This window comes from Pipistrellus kuhlii, unplaced genomic scaffold (genome assembly GCF_014108245.1).
Source record: "Pipistrellus kuhlii isolate mPipKuh1 unplaced genomic scaffold, mPipKuh1.p scaffold_m20_p_3, whole genome shotgun sequence".
Classification (NCBI taxonomy): Eukaryota; Metazoa; Chordata; class Mammalia; order Chiroptera; family Vespertilionidae; genus Pipistrellus; species Pipistrellus kuhlii.
Window position 1 is genome coordinate 42,789,321 of NW_023425529.1, and position 26,795 is coordinate 42,816,115.

The 26,795-nt window shown below is 39.7% G+C and overlaps 1 protein-coding gene, 1 long non-coding RNA gene and 1 pseudogene across 2 annotated transcripts in view; 1 reads left to right on the forward strand and 2 right to left on the reverse strand.

Moving 5' to 3' along the window:
• Positions 1 to 4,467: 4,467 nt before the first annotated feature.
• Positions 4,468 to 10,181, reverse strand: LOC118730292. Its single transcript, XR_004991419.1, has 2 exons — positions 10,133 to 10,181; positions 4,468 to 4,616 (listed from the first exon to the last, which is right to left on the reverse strand). It is a non-coding gene; the product is annotated as an uncharacterized LOC118730292 (long non-coding RNA).
• Positions 10,182 to 16,117: 5,936 nt separating this feature from the next.
• The window catches only part of FAM186A (family with sequence similarity 186 member A), a 99,251-nt gene continuing 88,573 nt past the window's right edge, over positions 16,118 to 26,795 (reverse strand). Inside the window, exons 7-9 of the mRNA XM_036457012.2 lie at positions 19,455 to 19,647; positions 17,042 to 17,193; positions 16,118 to 16,387 (exon numbers count right to left, since the gene is read on the reverse strand). Of these exons, the coding sequence (XP_036312905.1) occupies positions 16,198 to 16,387; positions 17,042 to 17,193; positions 19,455 to 19,647 (535 nt within the window). The 3' untranslated portion in view covers positions 16,118 to 16,197. The remainder of the gene's footprint in view (positions 16,388 to 17,041; positions 17,194 to 19,454; positions 19,648 to 26,795) is intronic.
• Positions 21,129 to 26,345, forward strand: LOC118728418 (annotated as a pseudogene).

A 26,795-nucleotide genomic window follows, 5' to 3' on the forward strand; every position in this document is an offset into this window, starting at 1 on the left:
GTATTTTCTTCCAGTAGCTTCATAGTTTTACTTTTCCATTTATATCTTTTAAGCCATTTGAAGTTTACCTGTGTAGTTAGTGCATAGTAAGGATCTAACTTAGTTTTTTTTATTTAAACCTTTATTGTTGAGAGTATTATAGATGTCCTCCTTTATCCCCCCATTGCCCATCCCCACCAGTTCCTGCCCCACCTTAAGCCTTCACCACCCTATTGTCTGTGTCCATAGGTAATGCATATATGGATATAAATTCTTTGGTTAATCTCTTCCCACCCTCCCCTCCCCATTCCCTCTGGGTTTCGTCAATCTGTTCTAAGTTGTCATGCCTCTGGTTCTATTTTATTTATCAGTTTATTTTGTACATTAGATTCCTTGTTCATTTATTTTGATTTTTATATTCAACAAGAGGCCTGTTGCACAAATATCATGCAAAAATAGGCCTTTCTTCCCCTGGCTTCACTCCCAGCCACCCAGGAGCTGGCAAGTCCCTGGGAGCCAGCAAGTCCTTGTTTCTGTGGGGAGCACAACTCCAGTAGTTCCCTCTGGGCCCCCTCCCTCCCCATAGCAGGCATCACGCCCCTCCCAGCCTTTCCACGCCTCCATATGCAAATTAACCTCCATCTTTATTGGCTTAATTTGCATATTCATCTGATTGGCTGTGGGCCTATCAGAGTGATGGTTTATTTGCATGTTTCTCTTTTATTAGGTAAGATTGTTGATAGATATGTATTTGTTGCCATTTTATTGTTCAAACTATAGGCCCAGTGCATGAATTTCATGCATGGGGGGCGGGGGGTCCCTCAGCCCAATTTGCACCCTCTCCAATCTGGGAGCCCTCAGGGGATGTCTAATTGGGATCAGGCCTAAAATGGCAGTTGGACATCCCTCTCAAAATCCAGGATCTCTGACTCCTAACTGCTCACCTGCCTGTCTGCCCTAAACATTCTGCCTGCTGGCCTGATCCCCCTAACTGCCCTCCCATGCTGGCCTGTTTCCCTTAACTGCCCTCCCCTGCCAGGCTGGTTGCCCCTATTAACTTTTTTTTTTTTTTTTTTAAGTCTTATCCCCTTCACACACAATTGTATTTGACTTCTTTTTTATTTTATTTTATTTTTAAAATATAATTTTTATTGATTTTTTTACAGAGAGGAAGGGAGAGGGATAGAGAGAGAAACATTGAGCAGCTGCCTCTTGCACACCCCCTACTGGGGATGTGCCCGCAGCCAATTTACATGCCCTTGACCAGAATCGAACCTGGGACCTTTCAGTCCACAGACCAACGCTCTATCCACTGAGCCAAATAAGTTTCGGCTGTATTGACTTCTTTATTGGCTTCTCCCTCTCACACAATCTTCCTCTTTCCTTTATGTAACATTTTTTCCTACTGACTCATCACTTATAAACTCTTCTTTCCTTCTTATTTCCTACTCCTGTTCCATCATTCTTCTTCCCATCTTTCTCCTACCCTCCCTCCCCACATTCCTTCTTTCCTTTATCTTTCCCCCGGCGATTCCTCCCCTTTTCCTTCCTTCCCACATTAATTTTTTTCTTCACGTCCTCCCTCGGACCTGCTTTGCTCCCTCTCCCATTTCTTCTTTCTTCCCATTCTCCTTTTAAGCTCTACCAGCTCCCCTTTAAAACTTTTCTTCCCTCCCTCTTTCTCTCTCATTCTACCTTTCCCATACGCTCTTCTCTACTTACTTCCACTGTTTTAATATCTACTTACCTGCCTAATTATTCACTATCATTTATCTTTTTTCTTTTCTGAGTCCTACTTTTAAAATCTGTCCCCAGTACACAACTACACTTGCTTTTCATTATAGCTCCTACAGTTCACACACGTCCTCTTTCCTTCTTTAACTCTGCTCTCTAAAGACTCCTTTATAAAGTTATTCCCTCCCCCCTTCCCTTCTTAAAGCTTCTTTTCGGGGGGGGGGGAGCGTTAACCCCCAGCATAGGGCTCAGCTCAGCCAGGTGTTTGCCGTCCCCTCTTCCCAGCCTCCCTACTGCTGTCCTGCTCCTATTCCTGGGATGCTCAGCCCAGCAAGGGTGGCCGAGGCCCCGCAGCCTGGACGCTGCTGCCACAAAGCAAGATTACCTCCACCCAGAAGGCCTCAGACCATCCTCCACTCGGTCCCGGACCCCTGGGCGCCTCCCCGCCAAGGGCCACCACCACCCTCCTCCCACGTCTGGGCTGGGCTCCAGCTCCACCCCGCTTCTTTCCCTTTTCCATTCCTGCGTCTTTTTCTTGTTCCTTTTCTGTATTTCTGTTTCTCCTCTCAGCCTGTCTGCATGCAGGCCTGCCTTCCTCTCCCTTTCCTTTCTTATCCCCTCCCGTCGAATTCTATTCTATCCTGGGCCTTGCAGCTGCCTGAGCAGCCTGCTGGTCCAGTCATGACATGATGCTGTAATGGACAAATTTGCATATTCCTCAATTATTAGATTTTTTACTAGAGGCCCAGTGCATGAAATTCATGCACGGGTAGGATCCCTAGGCCTGGCCAGCGATCAGGGCCAACCAGGGCCTTCCTTCCCCCGGCTGCTGGCTGCTGGCCAGGACCTTCTTTCATTCCAGGTCGCCCCCTGGTGGTCAGTGCACATCATAGCAAGTTGTCGAACTTCTGGTTGGTTGAACTCCCGATGGGACAATTTGCATATTAGCCTTTTATTATATAGGATTCTTCTTTACTCTTCAACATTTCAGGTAATATTGGTTTGATGGTAATGAACTCCTTCAGCCTTTTCTTTTCTGTGAAGCTCTTTATCTGACCTTCAGTTCTAAATGATAGCTTTGTTGTGTAGCGTAATCTTGGTTGTAGGTCTGTGGAGAGCAGCTACAACATTCAGACAGGATCAATCCTCAGACTGACTTGTGGCAAAGCCATAAACAAGTCCCAGCTTGGAAGGCAAAGCCCTCCCAGCACAATTATAGCCAAAGGCTACTGGTTGTAAGCTTGACCTTATAGTCTGACCCTGCAGTCCTTGTTATCTAAGGGATGTGGGCTATGGAGGTACAGCAAGTGCTGCCTAAACAAAGCTTGATGGAGTTCAGAGAATGGCAACAACAGGAAAGAAGCAGATTTGAAACTCACAAGAACATTGTAAACATCTTGCCCTTGTTTTGTTTTGTGTGATCTGACTATAAAATAAAGCTTTGGTTTACAGGCTGTGTCACTGTTTCCTCATCCAGACACATTGATCCACCTGGTCTCAACCTATGCTCTTGTCTGTCTTCTTTAATCTTTCACTGTCCCCCCTCAGGCTCACTCCTGGCCGTGCTGGACACGGTTCAATATGTCCTTGCTATTCATCACTTTGAATATTTCAATTTTTCTTAATATTGTGAACCATTGTATTAACAATTTGTCCTTTCCTCATTAAAATGGGTTTGCCACCTTTGTGGTGCTGTAGTTTTCATATGTTGAGTTCTATGTATCTGGGTCTATTTCTGAGCTTTCTATCCTTTCTAGTTGTTATTTGTTCTTGTGCTGCTGCTATTGTTTTTTGTTTGTTTGTTTTTTAATATCTACGGTGTGATTGATCTTAAGAATTGGTATTATTATCCTCTGTAAATTTTCTTTTTCAAAATTGGCTTATCTTTTCATGGGCTAATATTCCAAATACATTTTAGAATGAATTTGTCAAGTTTCTTTTAAAAAATTCCAGCTAACATTTTAAAATATTTGAATTTATAGATTAACTTGGGAAGAACTGACATATTTCCTACGCTGTCTTATCTAAGAATATAACTTAAAATCTTCCTTTATGTGTCCTTTAATAGAGTTTTAAAATGTTAGGGTAAAGTATTGTGGATTAATTATTAAATATTTTATAATTTCTGATGCTATTATGAATGGTACTTTGCCATTTCTAGTACATTATTGCTAGTATAGAGAAACATTTGTTTTTCTGAAGAAATTTTAAACATAAGTTTAACTTTATCAAGTGTTTTAGTCTGAAACTTGTGGAATGATCATGTGATTTTCTCCTTTAGTGCATAAATATGATCAATAACTGATAAATTTCTCATGTTAAGCCATTCTTGCATTCCTAGAAGAAAATCTTGACTGTTGAATTCAGTTGAATAATTTTATTTGAATCTATTTTTCTAATCTATTTTTATCAATAATATGGGTTATGATTCTTCTTGTACTTTGGAATAAATAATTAGGCAGCTTTTCTTGTTTGTTTGTTTTTCTATTTTCTGAAACAATTTAATTGATAGTGATTATCTGTACCTTGAAGGCTTGGTAAAACTGTATAATCATATAAGACTAAGGCTTTTTATCTGAAGGTAAAGTCTTCATTTACCATTCAATTTATTTATAGGTATTTGGTCTGTTCATATTTTTTATTTCTTCTACCAATTTTGGCATTTTATAATTTTCCAAAAATCATCTATTTCATCTAATTTATTAACTTAAGTATTTATTAATTTAAGCCTAACTGTTCTTTTCTTCTTTTTAAAAAATATATATCTTATTGATTTTAGAGAAGAAGAAAGAGGGAGAGATAGAAACATCAATGAAGAAAATCATTGATTGGCTGCCTCCTACATGACCCCTACTAGGGACCGAGCCTGCCATCTAGGCATGTGCCCTTGAACAGAATCGAACCTGGGACCCTTTAGTTGACGCTCTATCCATTGAGCCAAACCAGTGAGGACCTAAATATTCTTATCTATCTCTGTTGTATCTGTAATGAGTGCCCTTGATTTCATTAAGGTCTAGATATAGTATATTATCTATTTAAGAGACACAATTAAAATGAAAAAATATGGCCAAGTTGAAAATAAAGAGCTATTATTCGAGGCTAATATGAACAGAAACTAAAAAACTAAACACCCCCTCCTCTACCCCAGAAACCATAGGTAACTATTTTATATAAGGAAAATTCAAGCTACAAATTCAAGGCAAAACTATTATCAGGAACAAAGCAAAGGAATAGGCTTGGTGGTATAGACTATCAGAACTTCAGCCAAGTGGAGGTATAAAGTAGATAGATATATAAGACTAGAATTCAGGGGCAAAGTTCAGAGGCAAAGTCAAAGCTAGATATAAATTTGTGGTCATCAGCATATATATGGTATTTGAAGCCATAACAGTGAGTGAGACCATATAAAGGAGAATAGACAGGAAACACAATCTGAGGAGTAAACTCTGAGCCACTGTAACATTTTGAGGTCAGGGAGATTAAGAGAAACAAGTAAAAAAATATAAAAGTGTCCAGAAAGGTAGGAGGCAAATCAGGAGAACAGGATGTCTTGGAATCCATTTGAAAAAAATTCTTTCAAAGAGAATGATCAGCAGTTCAAATGTTGCTGATTTGTCAAGTAAGAAGAGGCTGAAGATATAAATGGTTGGATGTAACAATGTGGAGGTTGTTGATGACCTTGCTAGAAGCAAGTTTGATGATGGAGTAGGGGGAAAGACTTGATTAGAGTTGGTTCAGGAGAGAAGAGAAATTGGAGATGGTGAATTTACACAATTTTTGAAAGGACTTTTGTTGGGAAAAGGAGAGAAATAGAGCAGTAACTGGCAGAGGAAATGAGTGTAAAAGAGTTGTTTGCTTTACTTTTCAAAGTTCACATAAATAACATGAAGGTAGAAAGTGGGGGAGGAGGGATGATGGTACAAGAGAGATTGGGAGAATTATTGAAGCATTGTCCTTGAAGAGAGGAAATGGAACCTAATCTATAAGCGGAAGGGCCAGCATTAGATAGTAGTCAGATAGTTCATCCTCAGGTAATAAGAGAGAAAGTAGAATATGTGGGTAAAAATGCAGTTAGTTAGGGAGATATGGTGCTAGAAGTATGTGGAGTTAATGAGTTCTTCCATTTTCTTAGTGCAATAAGAAGCTAGTTCATCAACAACAACAAAAAGAAAAGAAAAAAGAGGAAAGAGAAGGTCTCAGAGATTTTAAGAGATAGGAGAAAATACAAAATTGTTGTTCAGGAAAGTCAGAGTGAATGGATTAGGGAGATTTAGAATGTTTGCCAGGCAGCCTTATGAGGCCACTCAAGGTTAATAATTATTTAAAATAATACCAGTTAACAAGTTTGAATGTTTTCCCAAAGCTACATTTAGCTGCCAGGATACAGCTATAGAATAGGCAGAGAAAATTGGATTTAAACTGGTCTGTGGTTAGACAGAGCAAGAGAGGAACAAGTGAATTAGAGTTGAGAACATATGCTAGGGATGGATTATAATTATTGACCATGGAATTTATACTGGGTTACAAAAGAAATGAGGACGTGAAGAGATGGGGGAGAGTAAAAAGATGGTAGAACCAATGAAGTAGTTTCCTGTGGAGATCAAAGGATTGTTGGGATTGGGTTACTAGTGGAAATGAGGTATAAAGAGGTGATGTTTGAAGAATAAGTTGTTTGAAATTAAGATTATAGAAGAGCTATAGGGTGGGTTTTTTTGTATTTTTTTGTTTGTTTGTTTGTTTTTTGTAATGACAAGTTCAAGGGTATGGCTCCTGGCTAAAGGATGAAATCACTGAAGGAGAACAGATCAAAACATTGCGCTGCCAGGTGTTGGAAAGATCTATGTGACTACTGAAATTGTTAGAGGTTATGACAGTATTGGATAGAGTGACAGTGAGTAAGGAGTTGGTAAATAACTAGAACAGAGAACACAATAGGGGTGTATAGTCTAAAGACAAGAAACTTTAAATTGAATATTATTATATGTAATGTAATATATAATATTTTATATAGTACTATATAACAAGAGTAGGGGAGAATGATCTGGAAATAGCTTTGAGGAATGAGAAAGACCCCCCCCCACACACACACCTCATTTTCAGTCCAAGTGACAGAGGGGGATGGGGAAGTTAAAATAGACATTGGGTGAAAGATCTGCAGATGAGGCAGTATTATCAGGAGAGAGCCAGGGGTCATTTATTTTAGAGAGAGTGGAAGAAAGCGGGAAGGAGAGAAACATTGATGTGAGAGAGACACATCAATTGGTTGCCTCCCACAAGCACCCTAACCTGGGCTGAGGAATCTGAGACTGGAAATAAACTTGCAAGCCAGTGACATGCCTTCAACTGGGAACTGAACCTGCGACCTTTTGTTGGGTAGGCCAAAGCACTACCACTGAGCCACATGGCCAGGGCTATACATCATATATTCTTTTTCACACACACACACACACACACACACACACACACACACACACACGAGACCCAGTGCATGAAAATTCATGCACTGGAGTGGGGAGTCCCTCAGCCCGGCCTGCCCCCTCTCACAATCCGGGAGCCCTCAGAGGCAGGAGGCCATCCCCATCACACCTCTGCTGCTGCTACTGCCAGCAGCACAAGCCTCTGCCAGCCCTGGTTACCTGAGCCTTGGGCAGTGCTGGGCAGCCTCCATCTGAGGCTTGCCTGCACCTTGGGCCAACCCTGCGTGACTGGGGGGCTGAGGGGACTGGAAGATTCTGGAGGCAGGTGCATAGAGCAGCTGGGCCTGCTGGGAGCAGTCCTGTCCTTGTCACACGCCTGCTGCCCTGGTGGGGCTGAGAGGACTGGGCACTGTCATCTTGTGGTTGTGGGCACCACCATCTTTGAGGGCGGGGCAATTAGCATATTCCCTTCTTATTGGCTGTGGGCACTGCCATCTTTATGACAGCATGAGGGTCAATTAGCATATTCTCTATTAGATAGAACACACACACACACACACACACACACTCTAGAGGCCCAGTGCACAAATTCATGCACCAGTGGGATCCCTCATCCTAGCCTGTGGGAACCAGCCAAAACTGGCTCTCCAACATCTCCCTAGGGATCCTGGATTGCAAGAGGGTGAAGGCCAGGCTGAGGGACCCTACTGATGCATAATCGGTGCCTGGGAGGGATGCGAGATGATGGCCATCTGGGGAGGGACCGCAGGAGGGCTCCAGGGTGTGTCCAGCCTGTCTTACCCAGTCTTAATCTGCTGGACCCCAGCAGCAACCTAATCTACCAGTCAGAGTGTCTTCCCCCTGGTGGTCAGTGCATATCATAATAGCAGTTGAGTGGCCTTAGCATATCATAGCATATTATGCTTTGATTGGTTGAACAGCTGACTGGTCAACCAAACACTTAGCATATTAAGCTTTTATTATATAGGATTTTTATTCCAGAGAAGAAGGGAAAGGGAGAGATAGAAACATCAATAATGAGAGAGAATAATTGACTGGCTGCCTCCTGCACACCCTTTACAACCCAGTATGTGCCCTTGACTGGAATCAAACACAGGACTCTTCAGTCCACGGCCAATGCTCTGTCCACTGAGCCAGGCCAGCTAGGGCTCATATGTTCTTAATTTACTGTCTCCCTTTGCCCATAATGATGGATATTAGATTTCTGCTTGGCTTTCTTTTGATTTATAGTTGCTTTTTTTCATTTCTTTAATTTAATCCTATCCTTTCTTTTAATGTGTCCCTTGTAGACATTATCTTGCTAGACCTTGTTTTTTAATACAATCTGAGAATTCTGTCTTTTCTTTGGTGAATTTGACTAATATATTAAATTCCTTTTATGTTTGTTAAGACTGTTAAATCCATCTTAGTTGATATATATTTAATCATCACCTGAGGATGTTTTTCCATAGATTTTTAAAAAGAATGGGAGATAGGTATGGGGTGGGGGCAGAGAGAGAGAGAGAAGCAGCTATATGAAAGAGAAACATCGATTGTTTGCCTCCTGCACATACCCTGATCCTGGCCAGGGATCGAGCCTGCAACTGAATTGAACCCATGACCCTTTGGTCTGAAAGCCAACACTCTAACCACTAAGCAAAACCGGCTAGGGCTAATTCCATCTTAGTTTAGCTTTTCCTCATTTTTCTGTTTGCTCACTCATTTCCTTGAATAAATCAATTTTTCTATGGGTTTGAAAGGCTTTCATTTTATATTTCTTCTTCCATTGGTTATCCATAACTTGTTAAGATGCTTGTATTTATTTTGCCCAATTTATAGGACTTATCAACACCTATTCGTATCCCCCTTACTGGGACAAATACTTCAAACACTCTTACCTACCTCTAGATGTTGCACTTTATCTCCTACTTTGTTATATCATCTTCCCTTTATTTACTTTTTTCTCTTTTATTAAAACACCTATTATATAAATGGTATTATTTCTATGTCTACCATCCATATTTCTTCATTCTTATATTTTCTTTTATATATTTTATTTCAGAGAAGAATGGAGAGGGAGAAAGAGATAGAAACATCAATGATGAGAGAGAATAGTTGACCAACTGCTTCCAACATACCCCACACTGGGGATTGAGCCCACAGCCCGGGCATGTGACCTCATTTCATAGGTTGACATTCAACCACTAAGCCAAGCCAGTCAAACCATTCTTATATTTTCCACCTGTTATTTCTTCTCAATGTCTTCTGGAAAAGTTTCTTGACCTGATCTTAAGCTATGTCCATTTTGCTCTTTATATAACCTAGTGAGTTTATTTCAACTGTATTTTTTATATTTCAGTAATCCTACTTGGTTCTTTATTATTGTTTCCACTTCATTAGCAATGTCCTGTTTGGTGACATTTATTTGGCTTGTATTCTATTAATTCTTGTCATCTATTGTATAATTGGTTTTTCAGTTTATTGCCTTTGTAACTGTATAGTTATTTTTCCCTATGAGATATTTTCCCTCAGGGTTTTCCATTCATTATCTTGCTGGATAGTGGAGAAAAGAGGAGGAGATCAAAACTTAGCTGTGCCACTCCTGATGAGTGGAGGGTCTAACTCTTATATCATCATGTGTGTCACTAACATCAGAAGGCTTTGCCCCTTAGTGAACCTCTGTATACCTTCTTTTGGGCTTTGTTCTCTTCTAAAAATGTGTTTGTCTAGCTCCCTGGGTGAAAAAGGCCTCTATGAGAAGGTAGGAGGAAACCCTTAGATGTTTGTTGGTTGAACCAGCACTTACTGTTTTTTTTTAATCCTACATCTTTTTTTTATTATTATTATTTTAATTTTATTGATTTTTGTACATAGAGGAAGGGAGAGAGAGAGAGAGAGTTAGAAACATCGATGAGAGAGAGTCATCGATCAGCTGCCTCTTGCACACCCCCTACTGGGGATGTGCCCGCAACCAAGGCACATGCCCTTGACCGGAATCGAACCTGGGACCCTTCAGTCCCCAAGCCGACGCTCTATCCATTGTGCCAAACCGATCTTGGCTAATCCTACATCTTAATAGTGTTCCCCTACAAACTTGTTTTCAGTGGGAAAGGCAGTGATCTACGGTGGGCAATGTGGTGTATAGAAAAGAACTCAGCTCAAAATTTCTCTCCAAGTCTACTCTCTATGTTGGGAGTCTGGTCCTATTCCCCTTCTTTACCAAATCATAACCACCTCTGACCCTTCAGGGGTTTCTGCTGGTTTTCTTTTCTTTTAATACCATTCATTTTTTATTTCTGAGACTTTTTTTGTGACACTTTGCAATCATGTCAAGGGCTGAATGATATCCTTTTAATGACAGTCTACTCCAGTGTTTATTGAAGCTTTGTATTTCTAATAATATAGAGCTAAAGATTTTTTTCTTCTTGAGTGATCATGGTAGTATTCTGGAAATGAAGATATTTAACCTGAATGACTGATAGGCAGAATGTAAATGCAAAGGATAAACAAAGTAATGTATGTAGGTGAAAGAAAGCAAAATAATCATTTTACCAAAACATTGAACTTTACTTTCAACATGCTTGTTTAATTTTACAGTCGTCTGCGATTCTTGTTAAACCTGGAAACAAGACAAGATAATCTTATTACAAACTTCTCTTAAATACATTTATGAGAATATAGATGATTCATAGGGAAAATAAGAATGCCCCAGAACTAGTTAAACTAGTAACATTAACATGGCAAAATGTCTCCCAGGACCAAAATCAGGAAGATCAGGGCTTGGCAATACCTTTTTATTTATTAGACTTCCTACCAGTCTCAATGTGCTATCTCCTCTAGTTGTAGAATTTTCATTCAGCCAGATTTCAGATAGTTTTGAATGATGGTTGTTCTGTATTTTAGTTGTAAATTTAATGTGGTCGTGGGAGGCGGCAAGTACTGGAATTTACCTACACCATGTAAGTCAAACTCAAAGGCTAACACAGGCCAAATAAATGAGGCATTCAGTCTCAGAGCCACGGGTTTGACATGCTTGACCTATACCATCATATTGGTTCTCTTTTCTTTCTTTAAAAAAAAAATGTGTTTAATTTATGCTTGGTATTCCATATGCAAATATTTCATTTTGTTGTTAATCCTCATTTGAGGATATTTTTTTCTATCAATTTTTATTTGCTTCAAAAAATTTTAAGTTATTTTTTTAAAAATATGTTTTTATTGATTTCAGAAAGAGGGAGAGGGGGAAGAGGATAGAAACAGTAATAATGAGAGAGAATCATTGATCGTTGCCTTCCGCACATGCCCTAATGGAAATGGAGCCTGCAATCTGGGCATGTGCCCTGACTGGGAATTGAACTGTGATCTTCTGGTTCATGGATTGATGCTCAACCACTGGGCTTTTCCATTGATTTTTAGGAGGGAGAGAGAGAGAAACATCGATGTGAGAGAGAAACATGGATGTGAGAGAGAGACACCGATTGGCTGCCTCCTGCACGCATCCTGTCTGACACGTGTTATTAAGGCAAAACAAGGATTATTGATGCTGTCTACCATGCATCCAACTATGAACTGGTCCACACCAATATCCTAGTAAAGAATTACATCGTGCTCATTGACAGCACCCCATACCCATTATGCACTACCCCTGGGCCACAAGAAGGGGGCCGGGCTGACTCCTGAGGAGGAAGAGATTTTGAACAAAAATGATCAAAGAGCCCTAACCGGTGTGGCACAGTGGATAGAACATTGGCCTGCAGACTAAAAGGTCCCAGGTTCAATTCCGGTCAAGGGCATGTACCTTGGTTTCAGGCACATCCCCAGTAGGAGGTATGCAGGAGGCAGCTGATTGATGTTTCTTTCTCATTGATATTTCTTTTTCTGTCCCTCTCCCTTCCTCTCTGTAAAAAAAAAAAATCAATAAAATATAAATATTTAAAAATTATCAAAGGAAATTCATTAGAAATAATGATGAAAGGAAAAATAATGGCAAAGTTAGCAGTATCCTAGAGGAACAGATCCACCAGGCAAGCTTCTTGTATGCAACTCTTTAAGACCAGGCCAATGTGTCAGAGCAAATGTCTATGCACTGGAGGAGCTGGAGTTCTAGCTGAGGAAATCAAGGCTCAGAAAGGTAAATTACTCCTTCCCACTCCTAGTTCATGTAATGAACGAAGGAAGGAAGGAAGGAAGGAAGGAAGGAAGGAAGGATGGAAGGAAGGAAGGAAGGAAGGGAGGGAGGAAGGAAGGAAGGAAGGAAGGAAGAAAAAGCTGCATACTGTGTAGCCAGCATAACTGTCCAGGTTGTTGGTACATCCTGACAGTGGAGACAAATCCAAATCACAATCTTAGGTCACAGTCATTGATAGCACATAAGTATTGATTCTGTATTTACCCGGCAACTTTCCAATTCATGGCTTGTGTCCTAAGTCTTTTTTCCCCTTCATAGGGAAAATGCTGTAACAGGTCAAGGCAAGCATCTGAACCTTTTGCTTATTTTCAAGCATGCAACCCTTCCACCCTGTAGGACCATCCCCCTTAGGGAAATGAAGGATTATGACACATCACACTAAGTATCAGCTTTCTCCACCTATATTTTAAACAAGATTTGAATAGTGAAAGACAGTATGCACGTGTATATGCTTATGTGTGACACCAAGTAACAGTCACAGAGACATAGGGTAAATTTCAGAGAAATGGCAGATCCCATCATTCTGACCCTAATATTTGTCTACCATTTGGTAAGATTTTTCACATCAGATAGTTTTTACCTCAGTGGAAGAAAAATATTTAAGCAATTTAGCTTAAGGTTAAGTTTCATATCTACAGTATCTATAATAATAAAAGTGTAATATACTAATTAGACTGGATGACCTTCCAGATGAAGCCGTGCTGGCAGGGGCTGAGCCCCTTGCACGAATTTCGAGCACTGGGCCTCTAGTGGTGAATATAACTTGTTTGAAAGTCTGGTTCTGCCTCAGCTTCCTATTCTCTAAAATGCTTGCTCTGTTTACCTCACCAGGATGGCTGTGAGGTTAAATTTGACAATAGAATCAGGGTGAAAAGCACCACACAATTGTGAAGTGTTACTATTATTACTATTATTTAACAGGGAGAAAAATTCTTATTTTTCTCAATAAGAATTCCAGCACATATTCTACAACTTCCAAAGCTTTCTTTTTCTCTAAGAGAGTCCTGTTGAAAACTGTTCTTTGATATCTTTTGTAATTCCTCAGTATTTCCTCACCCCCTGCTTTGATTATTACCTCTTTGGGGACAAAAACATAGACTTATCCATTCATCATTAAACTCTTTTGAATATTTCTAATGGGCCAGGCAAAGTGTCAGACCTCTGATGATACAATGAGACAGATGCATAAACAAATAATTATAATATGTGGGAAAATATAGTGATCGAGTAATAACTTTAGGATATTATGGGAGTATGGAGAGCTGACAGCCAAAGGCAATAGGCAAAGGGTTTCCTGAGGGAAAAAATATAAACTGAATAAACCAGTAGTACTTATGGCTGCAAGGAGCAGAATCCCTGGCTAAGGATGGTTGAAGCTATAAGACCATTTATTACTTTAAAAGCCCAGAAACAAATGGGCGTATCTAACAACTGAATGTCATCTAGGACAGGTTTTTACTTATCTCTTTTTTCTGTAATTCTTGGCGTATTTTCTTTTTGTCCTGTGCTTATCAACTCATTGTTGCCAAAGATGGCAGTAACTCCAAGCACCATATAACACATCAAGGCAGAAAGAGAAATTTTAGTTCTAGTCACCCCTGTTTGAAACAAGAAGGAAGGGAACTGGGGAGTAGGAAGGTTTTCATTTCATATGGTTTTTATTTTGTAGGAGATAAAGCAGAAGCAGCCATACACTATTGGCCCTGGATCTTTGTACATATTGTTCCTTTTGCCTGGCAACCATGGTCTCTTGAAACCTTCCCAGTTACTGTATCTCAGTACCTAGTTATAGTACCCTGCACATAGATAGTAGTTAGCAAATGTTCTTGAAAGGAAAGCAGGCAGAACAAAAGTAGAGACTATTGAACACAACAAGCAAGTAATCTCCCAAAAATGTGGTCTCAAAGCAGGGGAGTAACAGGGCCAGTATAATACAGAATGGTAAGCCCTGGCCAGTGCAGTCAGTGGTTAGAGCATTGGACTGGGCATTGAAGGGTTTCGGGTTGGATTCCCTGTCAAGGGCACATACCTGAGTGTGGGTTCATTCCCCAACCCCAGTTGGGGCACATGTGGGAAGCAACCAGTCAATATGTCTCTCTCACATCGACATTTCTCTCTCTTCTCCTCCCACCCTCCTCCCTTTCATTCTCTCTGAAAGCAATGGATAAAATATCCTCAGGTGAGGATTAACAAGAACAAAAGAATGTTAAGCCCTGGCCAGTGTGGCTCAGTTGGTTGGGTGGGTGTCATCTTGTGAACCTAAAGGTTGTTGGTTTGATTCAGTCAGGGAATGTGCCCAGGTTGCAAGCTGGACCCCCAGTTGGGGGCGTGCGAGAGGAAGCTGGTCATGTTCCACTCTCACGTCGATGTTTCTCTCCTTCTCCCTTCCTTTCTCTTTAAAATTCAATAAATTATCTTTTAAAAAATATTTTTTTACTGATTTCAGAGAGGAAGGGAAAGGGAGAGAGAGAGAGTTAAAAACATCAACCATGAGAGAATCATTGATTGGCAGCCTCCTGCAGCCTCACACTGGGGATCAAGCCTGCAACCCGGGGATGTGCCCTGACCAGGAATCGAACCGTGACCTCCTGGTTTATAGGCTGACACTCAACCACTGAGACACGCTGGCTTGGCTTAATAAAATATCTTTAAAAAAACAACAACAACACAAAATGGTAAGTGCTAGGATATTGTTAATTACAAGATACATTGAGAGCACATAGGAGTCAGAGAAGATAGCTCAGAAAGTGTGATAGTTTAAACTGACCCCTAAAGGACAGTAGAAATAACTAAACCCAGAAGGAAAGGAAATCTTTTTTTGTACTTTAATTGACACAACATAAATTAAATATGATGCTCTTTGGGGAAGGAAGGACTCTAGTGAGAAAAAAAAGGAAGTATAAATAGTAACTGATTGTATAACATCCATTATTACTAATTTAAGATTTCTAAAAATTGATACTTCCTGTACTTATTCTATTTTAGTGAAAAATAGCAAAAATCAAAAGACTTCCATTTTCTTATAATGTCTTAATTCCCCCCCCCCCCCCCCACTGTTTTTAGCATCTCTTAACTCTGAAAGTTTTCAGGCATCTACCTCTACCTTAAAACTAATACATACACATTTTGCAATAGCTATAAAAAATGGAGGTTTTGGCACAATAGAAGAGTTGCCATATTAAATACAGGATGCCTCGTTAAACTTGAATTTCAGATAAAAAAATTAATAATTTTAAATATAAGAATACAATTGCATAGACTATACTTATAGTACTAAATCATTGGTTGTTTTTCTGAAATTTAAATTTAATTGGGTGTCCTATATTTTTATTTGCTAAATCTGGCAACCCTAATAATAGATACCAGATTCCAAAGTACTAAACTAGAATTTACAAAATAATTGACTCTTAATCTCTTACTCTGAGAGTATGAAATCAAGTGAGAATTCTGTTTAACAGAATTTGGAAAGGTGGACCCACATCAGCCACCTTCCCTATTCTTCAGTATATCCTGGGATAGAAGCACTTAATTTATCTCAAGTTGGGCCCAGATATGACAGCTGCATTTAAGGTATGTTACTGAACCAGGAGGTGGGCAGAAGCATGCTACTATGGTTTTTCTGGTACTTTCAATAATAAAATCCCAATAATAAAGGGTGGAATTCAAAGTGGGCTGATCTAGTGTTAGATTAGGTTTTGTGGTGTTATAACTGGTTGCTTCGTTTATATTATTCCATAGTGACATCTGCAGGCCTCCAGAGAAAAACACGAATACTTTTGGTAACTCCTAGGTGCTGTAAGAGAAAGTTAAGTTGGGTGGGGAGGAGGGAGAGAGGTATTTGACCAAAGCCCAATTATCAGAATGCTTCCAGTCCTTAACTTACTGTGATTGAATGGATGCAAGAGATTTTCTGAAGGTAGACTGAACATCTAACTGGAGCAGCATGGGAATAGGTGGGTACCCACCCAGCTGGGCCCACAGTGAACGTATTGATGATGTCTTCTCAGTTATTGGGTAGCTTGAAGCGGACTGATCAGCATTCCAGATAGCTTCCATCTGATCTTGTTTTCTAGAGAGTCAGAGAGCACTAATTGAAAGCTCCAAACTCTCCTGTGCTCCATAGGCAATCAAAAGCTATGATTCTTATTCTCCCCTCTTTTCTTCACCACCACATCACCCCGTCCTCTAAGGCCCTTCCTCACACTGAGAACATTAGTCACGCCCACTTTGACTGAGAAATGAATTAAAACAACAAGATTTGCTGAAATTTCCCACCTCCCCCCCCAAAAGCTGCATTTCCATGGTTTTACCTAGTAATCCATTTTAAAACTGCCTTCTTAGCTGCCTGGATTACTGTATATAGATCATATCCAGAAAATTTTTTTTCTTTTTTCCCAGCAGCAATCTTTTTCATCTTCCTTCCCAAAGCTCCTACTTTCTTCTTTTTTATTTTATTTTAAGTAATACTTCTTCACTGTGTATTAATTTGTTGCTTAGTAAGAATGGATCAGCTTCTTTTTTAAAAAGGAACTCAAAATTGGATGTTAAATATTTAAGTAGGAATATATTTAAATAAGCCTTTTGTTAAATTAGCTAAGAAAATTAATAATCCTTAGACTCTCCACTATACCATATTATAATTGTGGGGAAGGGGAAGATCTTGGGCAGGAAAAAAAGCATACCATCCAAAGAAAGTTTAATGTCAATCTTTCCTTCTACATACCTAAGTTTCTTGAATATGTCAGATTTTCTGTCCTCTTTCATTGGTAGGTCTAGGAATGGCTGTTGAATAAGTTTGATAGGGGTAGGTTTTTGCTTTTTGTCGATGAACAAAGGTACAGGTTGACTAAGCTTCAATTTATATATATCTTGGAGCTAAAAATAAATAAATAAAAAAGAAAACAATGAAAAGAAAGGGCCAGAATCTTCAGGAAGGTCTTCTGAGCTGGCCCTAGCTTACCTATGACTCTTCATTTATCATGGATTTGCAAATTCTATTTCTCCATTCTCTTTCTCCTCTTCTCCAATTACTCCTCAACCTCCACCCCACCTTCAACATAACTTCAGTGGTGGCAGCTATAAACCTGGCTCCTGCATAAGCTCTGATCTTAGCCGTTTCATTTCCTAGCTGTGTAACTTCGAGTGAGTTGCTAATTTTATCTGCACCTCATTCTCATTATTCTATGAGAAGAATAGTAACACAGGTTTGTTGTGAGAATTGTATAACATATAGGGGAGCACTTCATAAATTGTAAGAACTATGCAAATGCAATGATGAAAACATTTACTGAGTCCTTACTGAATGTCAGATGCTATCTACATAATAATTCATTTGATATTTTATTTACAACAACCTTATGAGATAGGTGCTATTATTGTCCTTATCTTATAAATAGGGGTTTGGAGTTCGGAAAATTTAAGTGGCTTGCCCATGGTCTCCTAGTTAGCATGTAGTGAAGCTCATTTGAACCCATGTAGTCTGGTAGCAGAACCAACCTCTTGACCACCACCCTGACTCAGTGAAAGGTATTTATTTCATTTCTATCCTCTTCTCTCTTTTGCTTTTTCCTCTCCCTTCGTTATGCCTTAATACCCACCTTATCATCTAGATTAGGGGTGTCGAACTCAATCAGAGAAGGGGCCAAAATCTAAAATCCAGCCTAAATCGCGGGCCGAATGGTTTACTGAACAGTCATAAACTGTCATTGTGATGGAATCGCAGCGGAGTGCAGTGATGACAGCGTGGTGCGGGCCACATTGCAAGGCCTGGCGGGACGGATTTGGCCCGCAGGCCTTGTGTTTGACACATGTGATCTAGATGAAGGTTGCCTGGACCCCAGACCCTATTCATCCTCTGACATGTGGGCCTAGATATTGTGATTCCTGTTAGACAATTCATGACACTGCCAACAGATCTTGCATTCCACTTACACTGGCCATATTTTCCAAGCAAAAAACTGTGTGTGTGTGTGTGTGTGTGTGTGTGTGTGTGTGTATTTACAAAGAGCTTTAATTCTTAAAATGTAGCCCTCCTGGAAAATTCAGAATATGTCTGATTTGAATCAGGCTATGATGAGAAGTCTCTGTACCTTCTAAAGTAGCAAGTAAACTGATCTTATTAAGTAACTAAATTAATTACTTTAGTGGAAGAAAAGGATATATAGATACAAAATGTTCCTAGGATTTCCAGAATGTTCCAGAACTTCTGCTAGAACATGTAATAGGGGCGTGTAATCCCAGAGCAAAGAGCTCTAATCTCACCTTTATAACTTCGTGGAAGGTCATCTCAGAGGGAGCTCTGGGACATAATGACTGAATTGTTAAACAGGGTCTTTTGTGCGTGGTGCTATGTAAGCAAGATAAATAAATCCTTATCTCTCTTCTTGTAAAGTCACCAAATTAAAACTTGCTTTCTGATAGTTGTGAGAAAAGGAGTAACTGTCATGAATCAGTTGGAGAGTAGTGACTTCAAGAGAAGCTAGTAGATGTGGGTTGACTAGGAATGAGTTGAACACTTCTAGAAGTCTCTCCTATTCTAACCTTTTCTCATCTAGAAAGTCCAGCCAGTATTCCTGTTGTCAATTTAGGAGTTTCACTGAAGTCACGGTGTAATTGATTGAATGGTGATGCCCCAGATATGTGCACCCAGAACCTGTGACTATGACCTTATTTAGAAAAAGGGTCTGTACAGGTGTAATTAAGTTAAGGATCTCAAGATGAGATCATCCTGGATTAAACAGGTGGGTCCTAAATTCATGACACATGACTTTGTAAAATTCAGAAGTGAAGACAGACAAGCTGGGAGAAGGGCTAAGGGAAAAACGAAAGCAGATGATAGGGATTATGCCGGTACAAGGCAAATAATTGTCTAGCTATCAGACTCTAGAAGAGAGACATGGAGTACATTTCTTAGAGCCTCCAAAAAGAACATCTTGATTCTTTCTTTATCTTGATGTCATAAACTGTCCTTCAGAACTCTAAAAGAATACATTTCTGTTGTTTTAAGCCATGAAGTTTGTTACAGTAGCCCTAGGAAACTAATATACAAGGTGTCTCCAGATGAATGTTAATTTCAAGGCTTACCACTCTCATTTTTCTTGTAATACACTGGGCCGAGGGAATAGAAAACAGATTACCTGGCTAAATAAGAGCATCATTTTCCTCAGGCACTGATTTCGGTTCTGCTCTAGAGACTTCTGCTTCCCAGTCCAGACCCCCATCATCTTTTTCTGGTAGCCATCAATTCTGTTCAGCATTATGTAAAGGTCCTGGATCTCATAACCTTTCCCACTGTTTTGGATGGCTTGTAATCTTTTGATTATATTGTTTCTGAAAAAAATTAACAAGAATTAGATTGATGTAATTACTGATCTTAAGTTAGCAAACCTGGCCTTAGTTACTTCAATTCTCATCTCATCGTTAATAAGTAGAGAGAGGTGGAATAGGGATAGGAGGCTTACTTAATAAAATCTTAATCAAGTTCCATATATGACTAAACTTTCAAAAATCTATATGACTGTCAAATTTTCATTAAACCTTCACAATTTAGTGTTATAATAGTGTTGTTTATTATTATTTTAATATATTAAAATTGTAGTATTCTTATGTACAAGACATAATTCTATATAATAAAAACCTAATATGCTAAGTGTTTGGTCATCCAGTTGTTCATTCAGCCAATCAAAGCATAATATGCTAATGATGTGCTAAGGCCACTCAACCGCTCGCTATGACATACACTGACCACCAGGGGGCAGACAGTTGACCAGTTGACCAGTCGCTATGAAATACACTGACCACCTGGGGGCAGACACTCCTACTAGTAGGTTAGCTTGCTGCTGGGGTCTGGCCATTCAAGACTGAGCCAGGCCGGATACACCCTGGAGCTCTCCTGTTGTCCCTCCCTGGCTGGTCAACCTCTCCCATCCACCTACCCCTCCTCCCTGCCCCAATCGTGCACTGGTGGGGTCCCTCAGCCTGGCCTGTGCCCCCTCCCATCTGGGACCTCTCAGGGGATGTCGGAGAGCCAGTTTTGGCCTGATCCCACAGACCATACTGAGGGACCTGCACTGGTGCACAAATTTGTGCACCGGGCCTCTAATACAATTATAAAAAAGACAGTGTTCTTGCCTTCAAAGCATTTCAAAGCCAGAATAGGAGACTAATAAGTTAACTATGTCAAAGAGAGAATGAAACAAATGTTAAATAGAAATGTAACCATGCTATTTGAGCAAAAAGAAATGCATAATTAATTATAGTAAGAGAAATAAAGAAGGCTTTATAAGAAGATGTTGAGCCCTAGCTGGTTTGGCTCGATGGATAGAGCGTCAGCCTGCAGACTCAAAGGTCCCAGGTTCGATTCCGGTCAAGGGCATGTACCTTGGTTGCAGGCACATCCCCAGTCGGGGGTGTGCAGGAGGCAGCTGATCGATGTTTCTCTCTCATCGATGTTTCTAACTCTATACCTCTCCCTTCCTCTCTGTAAAAAATCAATAAAATATTTTTTTTAAAAAGATGTTGAATAGGATCTTGAGGAATAGTCATAAAAATGTATTCTCTTTACTATAATGCATGCTACCTTTGGGTCCCCTAAAAAATAGTGTTTCACCATCCCTGTACTAGAGGAGAGGAAAGGGAATCTGAGGGGGGGGGGGGGTAGGGGGGGGGAGATTAAAGATTTTTGAAGTGATTTTTACAGAGAGAAGAAGGGAGAGAAAGAGGAGATTAGCTGCCTCCTGCATGGCCCCACTGGGGTTCAAGTCCGTGCCTGGATACTTGCCCTCACCAGGAATTAAATCAGCAACCTCTTGATGTATGGGTTGATGCTCAGTCACTGAGCCACCCCGACCGGGTTAATTGATTTTCTAAAGTCACATAAATAAATAGCATATTTGGGAAGCAAACCTAGATCTTCTCCCTTTTCAGAATACCAATATTTCTCAAAGTGTGTACTGAATCATTTGTCGGGAAAGGAGGAAATACTTGTTTAAAATACAGATTCCAAGTCTCCCCCGACCTTTTTAATCAAAATCTTGGAGTGGTCCCCCTCTCTTCCTCAGCGCTGCCTACGAAGGTGGCAGCCATCTCCTACTCGGCACCATGGCTGTCCTCAGACCCCCTCGTGAAACCCAAGATTGTCAAAAAGAGGACCAAGAAGTTCATCCGGCACCAGTCAGACCAATATGTCAAAATTAAGCGGAACTGGCGGAAACCTAGAGGCATTGACAACAGGGTGTGGAGATGATTCAAGGGCCAGATCTTGATGCCCAACATTGGTTATGGGAACAACAAGAAAACAAAGCACATGCTGCCCATTGGCTTTCGGAAGTTTCTGGTCCATAACGTCAAGGAGCTTGAAGTGCTGCTGATGTGCAATAAATCTCACTGTGCGAGATTGCTCACAACGTCTCCTCCAAGAACCGCAAAGTCATTGTGGAAAGAGCAGCCCAGCTGGCCATCAGAGTCACCAAACCCAATGCCAGGCTGCACAGCGAAGAAAATGAATAGACAGATTGTGTACACGTTGTGTTTGTGTTAATAAAATCATAAAATTCTGTCCCAAAAAAATCTTGGTGTGTAGATTTCGAGATCTATATTTTAAACAGAATCTCAAATAAAGCTTAAGCTTGGGAAGAAGGGGATAAGGAATTCCAGGTTGAAGCAATACTTAGTACAAACGTAAGAGAATGGAAGTTATATTTTGGGAGTTGTGAATAGTCTAAGACTTTTAGACCATGGATATATGAAAGGATATGGTGGGAAGGAGACTGGAATGGCTGGATTATGAAAGGCCTAAAAAGACATGTTAAAGAGTTTGGATTTTGGGGGCAGGAGTTGGCAAAGGAAATCATTGAAGATATGTTTCTGAACATAGGTGTTTTACATATATATAAACACACACAGAGAGGAAAAACAACTCTTAGGTCCCTTTTGTGGGTTATAATTAATAGCTTAGAACCTACTAAACATATGGATCATTTAATACTTAAACAGGTCAATTTTCTGAGTTAACTTAGCATATTTAATTAAATTAATTTTCCAATAGCTTTGGATGTTTTTCCATGTCCTATAGGTGATTTTTATTTTTTTCACTTTTCTAACCATCTTTATAACATGTGTTTTTAATAACTTCTCCACATTGATTATAGAATGCCTATCACATCCATTCCCATAAATAACACTGTTCTCAATAAAGCAAGTGGGTAACATTCTTATCACCACCTTTTATACTATTCAAAAATAGTTAATATTATTATATTTCATATCTTCTCTCCCATATAACATCAAGAATCTTCTTGACCTAGCTATCTTTGTTATGGAATATTTAACCTATCAATATTTTATTCCTTGTTATATCTGTTGGTGATATGATTATAATAACATTAAATATTAAATAAGAACTTTCTGAGGAAAAATGAATTGATCTTTGATGGGAGTAAAGTTATAATTGTATAAGTTGAATATTGTTACAAAATGTTGATCTATATATTTCAATTTTTAAATGATTTTACTGAAGCAAGTCAGATCATGTCACTTATGTCTTCAAAATCTCTAGTCAGGGAGAAGAGGTCAGGGGGAAATGGGAGATATCTGTAATACTATCAACAATAAAAAATATTGGAGATCCAAGATGGCTGCGCCCAGGTGAACACCTAGCCGCAGCCGCACACAACAATTTCAATAAAATACAACTAAAATATAAAACGGACATTGCCCAGAACTACAGGAAGGTTGACTGACTGGAAATTCTACAGCGAGAAGCAAGGAGAAAACCAGAAGGAGGTGCGGAGGAGCTGGAAAAGCCAAGGTACGGAGACGCGGCGCGCGGAGAGGACGGAGCCGGAGAGGAGGGAGGCCGAGTGCCTGGCGGGCGTTCCCTAGCGGAAAGGAGATAAAACTCCGACTGTGCTGGGCCCCCGACTGCTCTGATCCCCAGTTTTAAGCCAGACCCCGGGGACTCAGGCTCTGCCATAAGGAGCCGGGCTGTAAGGCGGAACCCCGGGGAGAGGCGAAAGGAGGTCCCGGAGGCGCGCACACTGCGCGCAGAGAAAGGACGGTCGGCTGTGCCGCGGGATTGCCCTGACGGGAAGGAGACTGGGGCTCCAGACTGCTCTGAACGCCACCTCCAACTCCACTTCCAACTGAACTGAACCCCAATACCGGGCTCATTGGGGGAGAGCATAGACTGTTTGGCAGCAGGCGAAAATCGAGGGCACCTTTCTCTCAGAGGCGCCGGCAGCAGCGAGCACTGAAGGACCCGCATAGGGCGGGGCTGACAGAAGCCAAGGCTGTAGGCTCCACCCTGAAACCCCGTCCCATCTGTAACTGCGAAATGCGACAACAAAATAGATCACAAACGAAAGAAATGGAGGACAAAAAGCGTCTGGATATAGAGTTCAAATCTACGCTTACAAGGTTTTTCAAGAATTTCCTAGAAAAGATGGATAAGGCCTACGAGGATATGAAAAGAGATCAACTAGAATTAATAAGGAGTCAACAAGAAATAAAGAATACATTGTCTGAAATAAAAAATATTTTACAGAGTCCTAAAAACAGAAGGGAAGATCGCAAGAATCAAGTCAAAGATTTGGAACATAAAGAGCCAGAAGACACTCCTCCACAGAAGCTAGAAGGCAAGAGAATCCAGAAAATTGAAGATAATGTAAGAAACCTCTGGGACAACTTCAAGCGAACCAACATCAGAATTATGGGGGTCCCAGATGATGAGAGAGAGCAAGATATCGAAAACATACTGAAAGAAATAGTGATAGAAAACTTCCCCCATCTGGTGAAAGAATTAGACTTACAAGTCCAGGAAGCACACAGAACTCCAAACAAAAGGAATCCAAAGAGGACCACACCGAGACACATCATTATTAAAATTCCAAGAGCAAAAGACAAAGAGAGAATATTAAAAGAAGCAAGAGCAAAGAAGGTAGTAACCTATAAAGGAGCACCTATACGATTGTCAGCTGACTTCTCAACAGAAACCATGCAGGCCAGAAGGGAATGGCAAGAAATATTCAAGGTGATGAATAGCGAGAACCTACAGCCAAAAATAATCTACCCAGCAAAGCTATCACTCAGAATCGAAGGCCAGATAAAGAGCTTCACTAATAAAAAAAAGCTAATGGAGTTCATCACCACCAAACCAGAATTATATGAATTGCTGAAGGGGGTTCTTTCAGAAGAGAAGGTAAACAAAGATAAAAATTATGAACAACAAATACGTAACTATCAACAAGTGAATCTAAAAACCAAGGAAATTAAAAAAAAAATCTGATGAACAATATTAACTGTTGAATATAATAGAATCAGAGATATGGAAGGGGAGTGAACTGACGATTCTTGGGGAAAAGGGGAGAGGGGGGCGTGGGAAGAGACTGAACATAAACTGTGCACCTATGGATGAGGACAATGGGGAGAGGGGAAAGGGCAGAGGGTGGGGTGGGAACCTGGTGGAGGAGAGCAATGGTGGGGGGGGGGGGGGGGAAAGGAACATTTGTAATAATATGAACAATAAAAACTTATAAAAAAAAAAAAAAAAAAAAAAAACAATAAAAAATATTCAAAAAATTTAAATCTCCAATAAATCAAACAAATTGCCATATATAGATTGCCATAAAAGCTATCTAAGAACTTCCTTCCAACAGTACCAGGCCTATATAATATCATAGATGATATCTGCCAAACCTTAAAAGAACAACTAATTTTACTGTAAACTCTTGAGCATAAAAAAATAAATTTTAATGATAGAAGCTTAAAATTAAGTAAAAAATTGACAAAATAGCACCAATCAAACTTACTAATTAATGTAAAAAATTTTAAATAAAACATTAGCAAACAAACTTCATAACATTCAAAGAAGGATAGATACATCAAGGACAAAGAGGATTTATTCCAGGAATGCAGTGATGGTTTAATATAATTAATTATATTAATATATCTGAGAAGAAAGTAATATTTTCTTTAATGCACATGAAAATGACATGTTAAAATCACATTTAATAAAAAATGTGATTTAACAAATTTAACAAAATTCAACATCCATTCTTTATTTTTTTAAAACATAATGAAACAGGTGCATATGGATATTTTAATATGATAAAAATGTACTTCAACCTAAAAGTCAGCATTTTTTTTTTTTACTGACAGTCCCTCTCACAGCCTGGGAACCCTTAAGGGATGTCCACCTGCTGGCTTAGACTCACTCCCCAGAGGATCAAGCCTAAGCTGGCAGTCAGACATCCCTCTGGCAGCCCAGGAGCCCTTGGGGGATGTCCTACTGATGTCTTAGTGCTGCCACAGAGGCAAGAGAGGCTCCCACCACTGCCAGTGCGCTTGCAGCCCTCAACCCAGCCTGTGGCTGAGCGGAGCTTCCCCTGTGGAAGTGCACTGACCACCAGGGGGAAGCTCCTGCATTGAGCATCTGGCCCCTGGTGGTTATTGCATGTCATAACAACTGGCCATTCCACTGTTAGGGTCAATTTGCATATTACCCTTTTATTATATAGGATTTTTATATAGGATGTTAATTATTTCCACTATCTTTTTAATCAATTTATAATTATTTTTAATAAGTAGCAATGAAAGGGCTTATATTTTGGCCATCTGAGTTACATAGAATGGAGAAAATAAGAACAAAAAAGAAATTGACTTAGGTTAAAAACATTTTACAACTTTTTCAGAAAACAGAATATAAATGTAAGTGATCCTTTAAACACACTTGAATATGAAGTTTTTTTTAGAAAAATAACATGGGGCCATGGGAAGGCACTCATAGCTGTTACTCAGGTCAGTCAAATGAATAAAGATGACCTTGTAGCCATGTCACCAAATTTTTTAACAGAGTTTTAGAGATACTAACCAATTCAGATAATCAAGAGACAGAAATTAGATGTTTAAAAATTGGCAAATCTAAATGTAAAAAAATTATTATTGATAGGTGCTATGATTATATTTGAGTTCTGAAGAACTCAAAAATATCAATTGAGCTGAAACCGGTTTGGCTCAGCGGTAGAGCGTCGGTCTGCGGACTGAAAGGTCCCAGGTTCGATTCCGGTCAGGGGCATGTATAATACGTTGGTTGTGGGCACATCCCCGGTAGGGGTGTGCAAGAGGCAGCTGGTCGATGTTTCTCTCTTATCAACGTTTCCAGCTCTCTATCTCTTTCTCCTCCTCTCTGTAAAAAATCAATAAAATATATTTAAAAAAAAAAAATATATATATATATATATATATGTGTGTGTGTGTGTGTATATATATATATATACATACATACATATATATATATATATATATATATTTGAAAAACTTTCACATGCATGAATACCATAAATGGATGCATATAAAAATGATATAGAGAAATCTAGACTTCATTTATACAAATAATGAGTTAGAAGATATCATAGAAAAAGAGAGTCCTTTTAAAATGGTAACCACAAAAATAAAAACTACCCAATCAGTGTGGCTGAGTG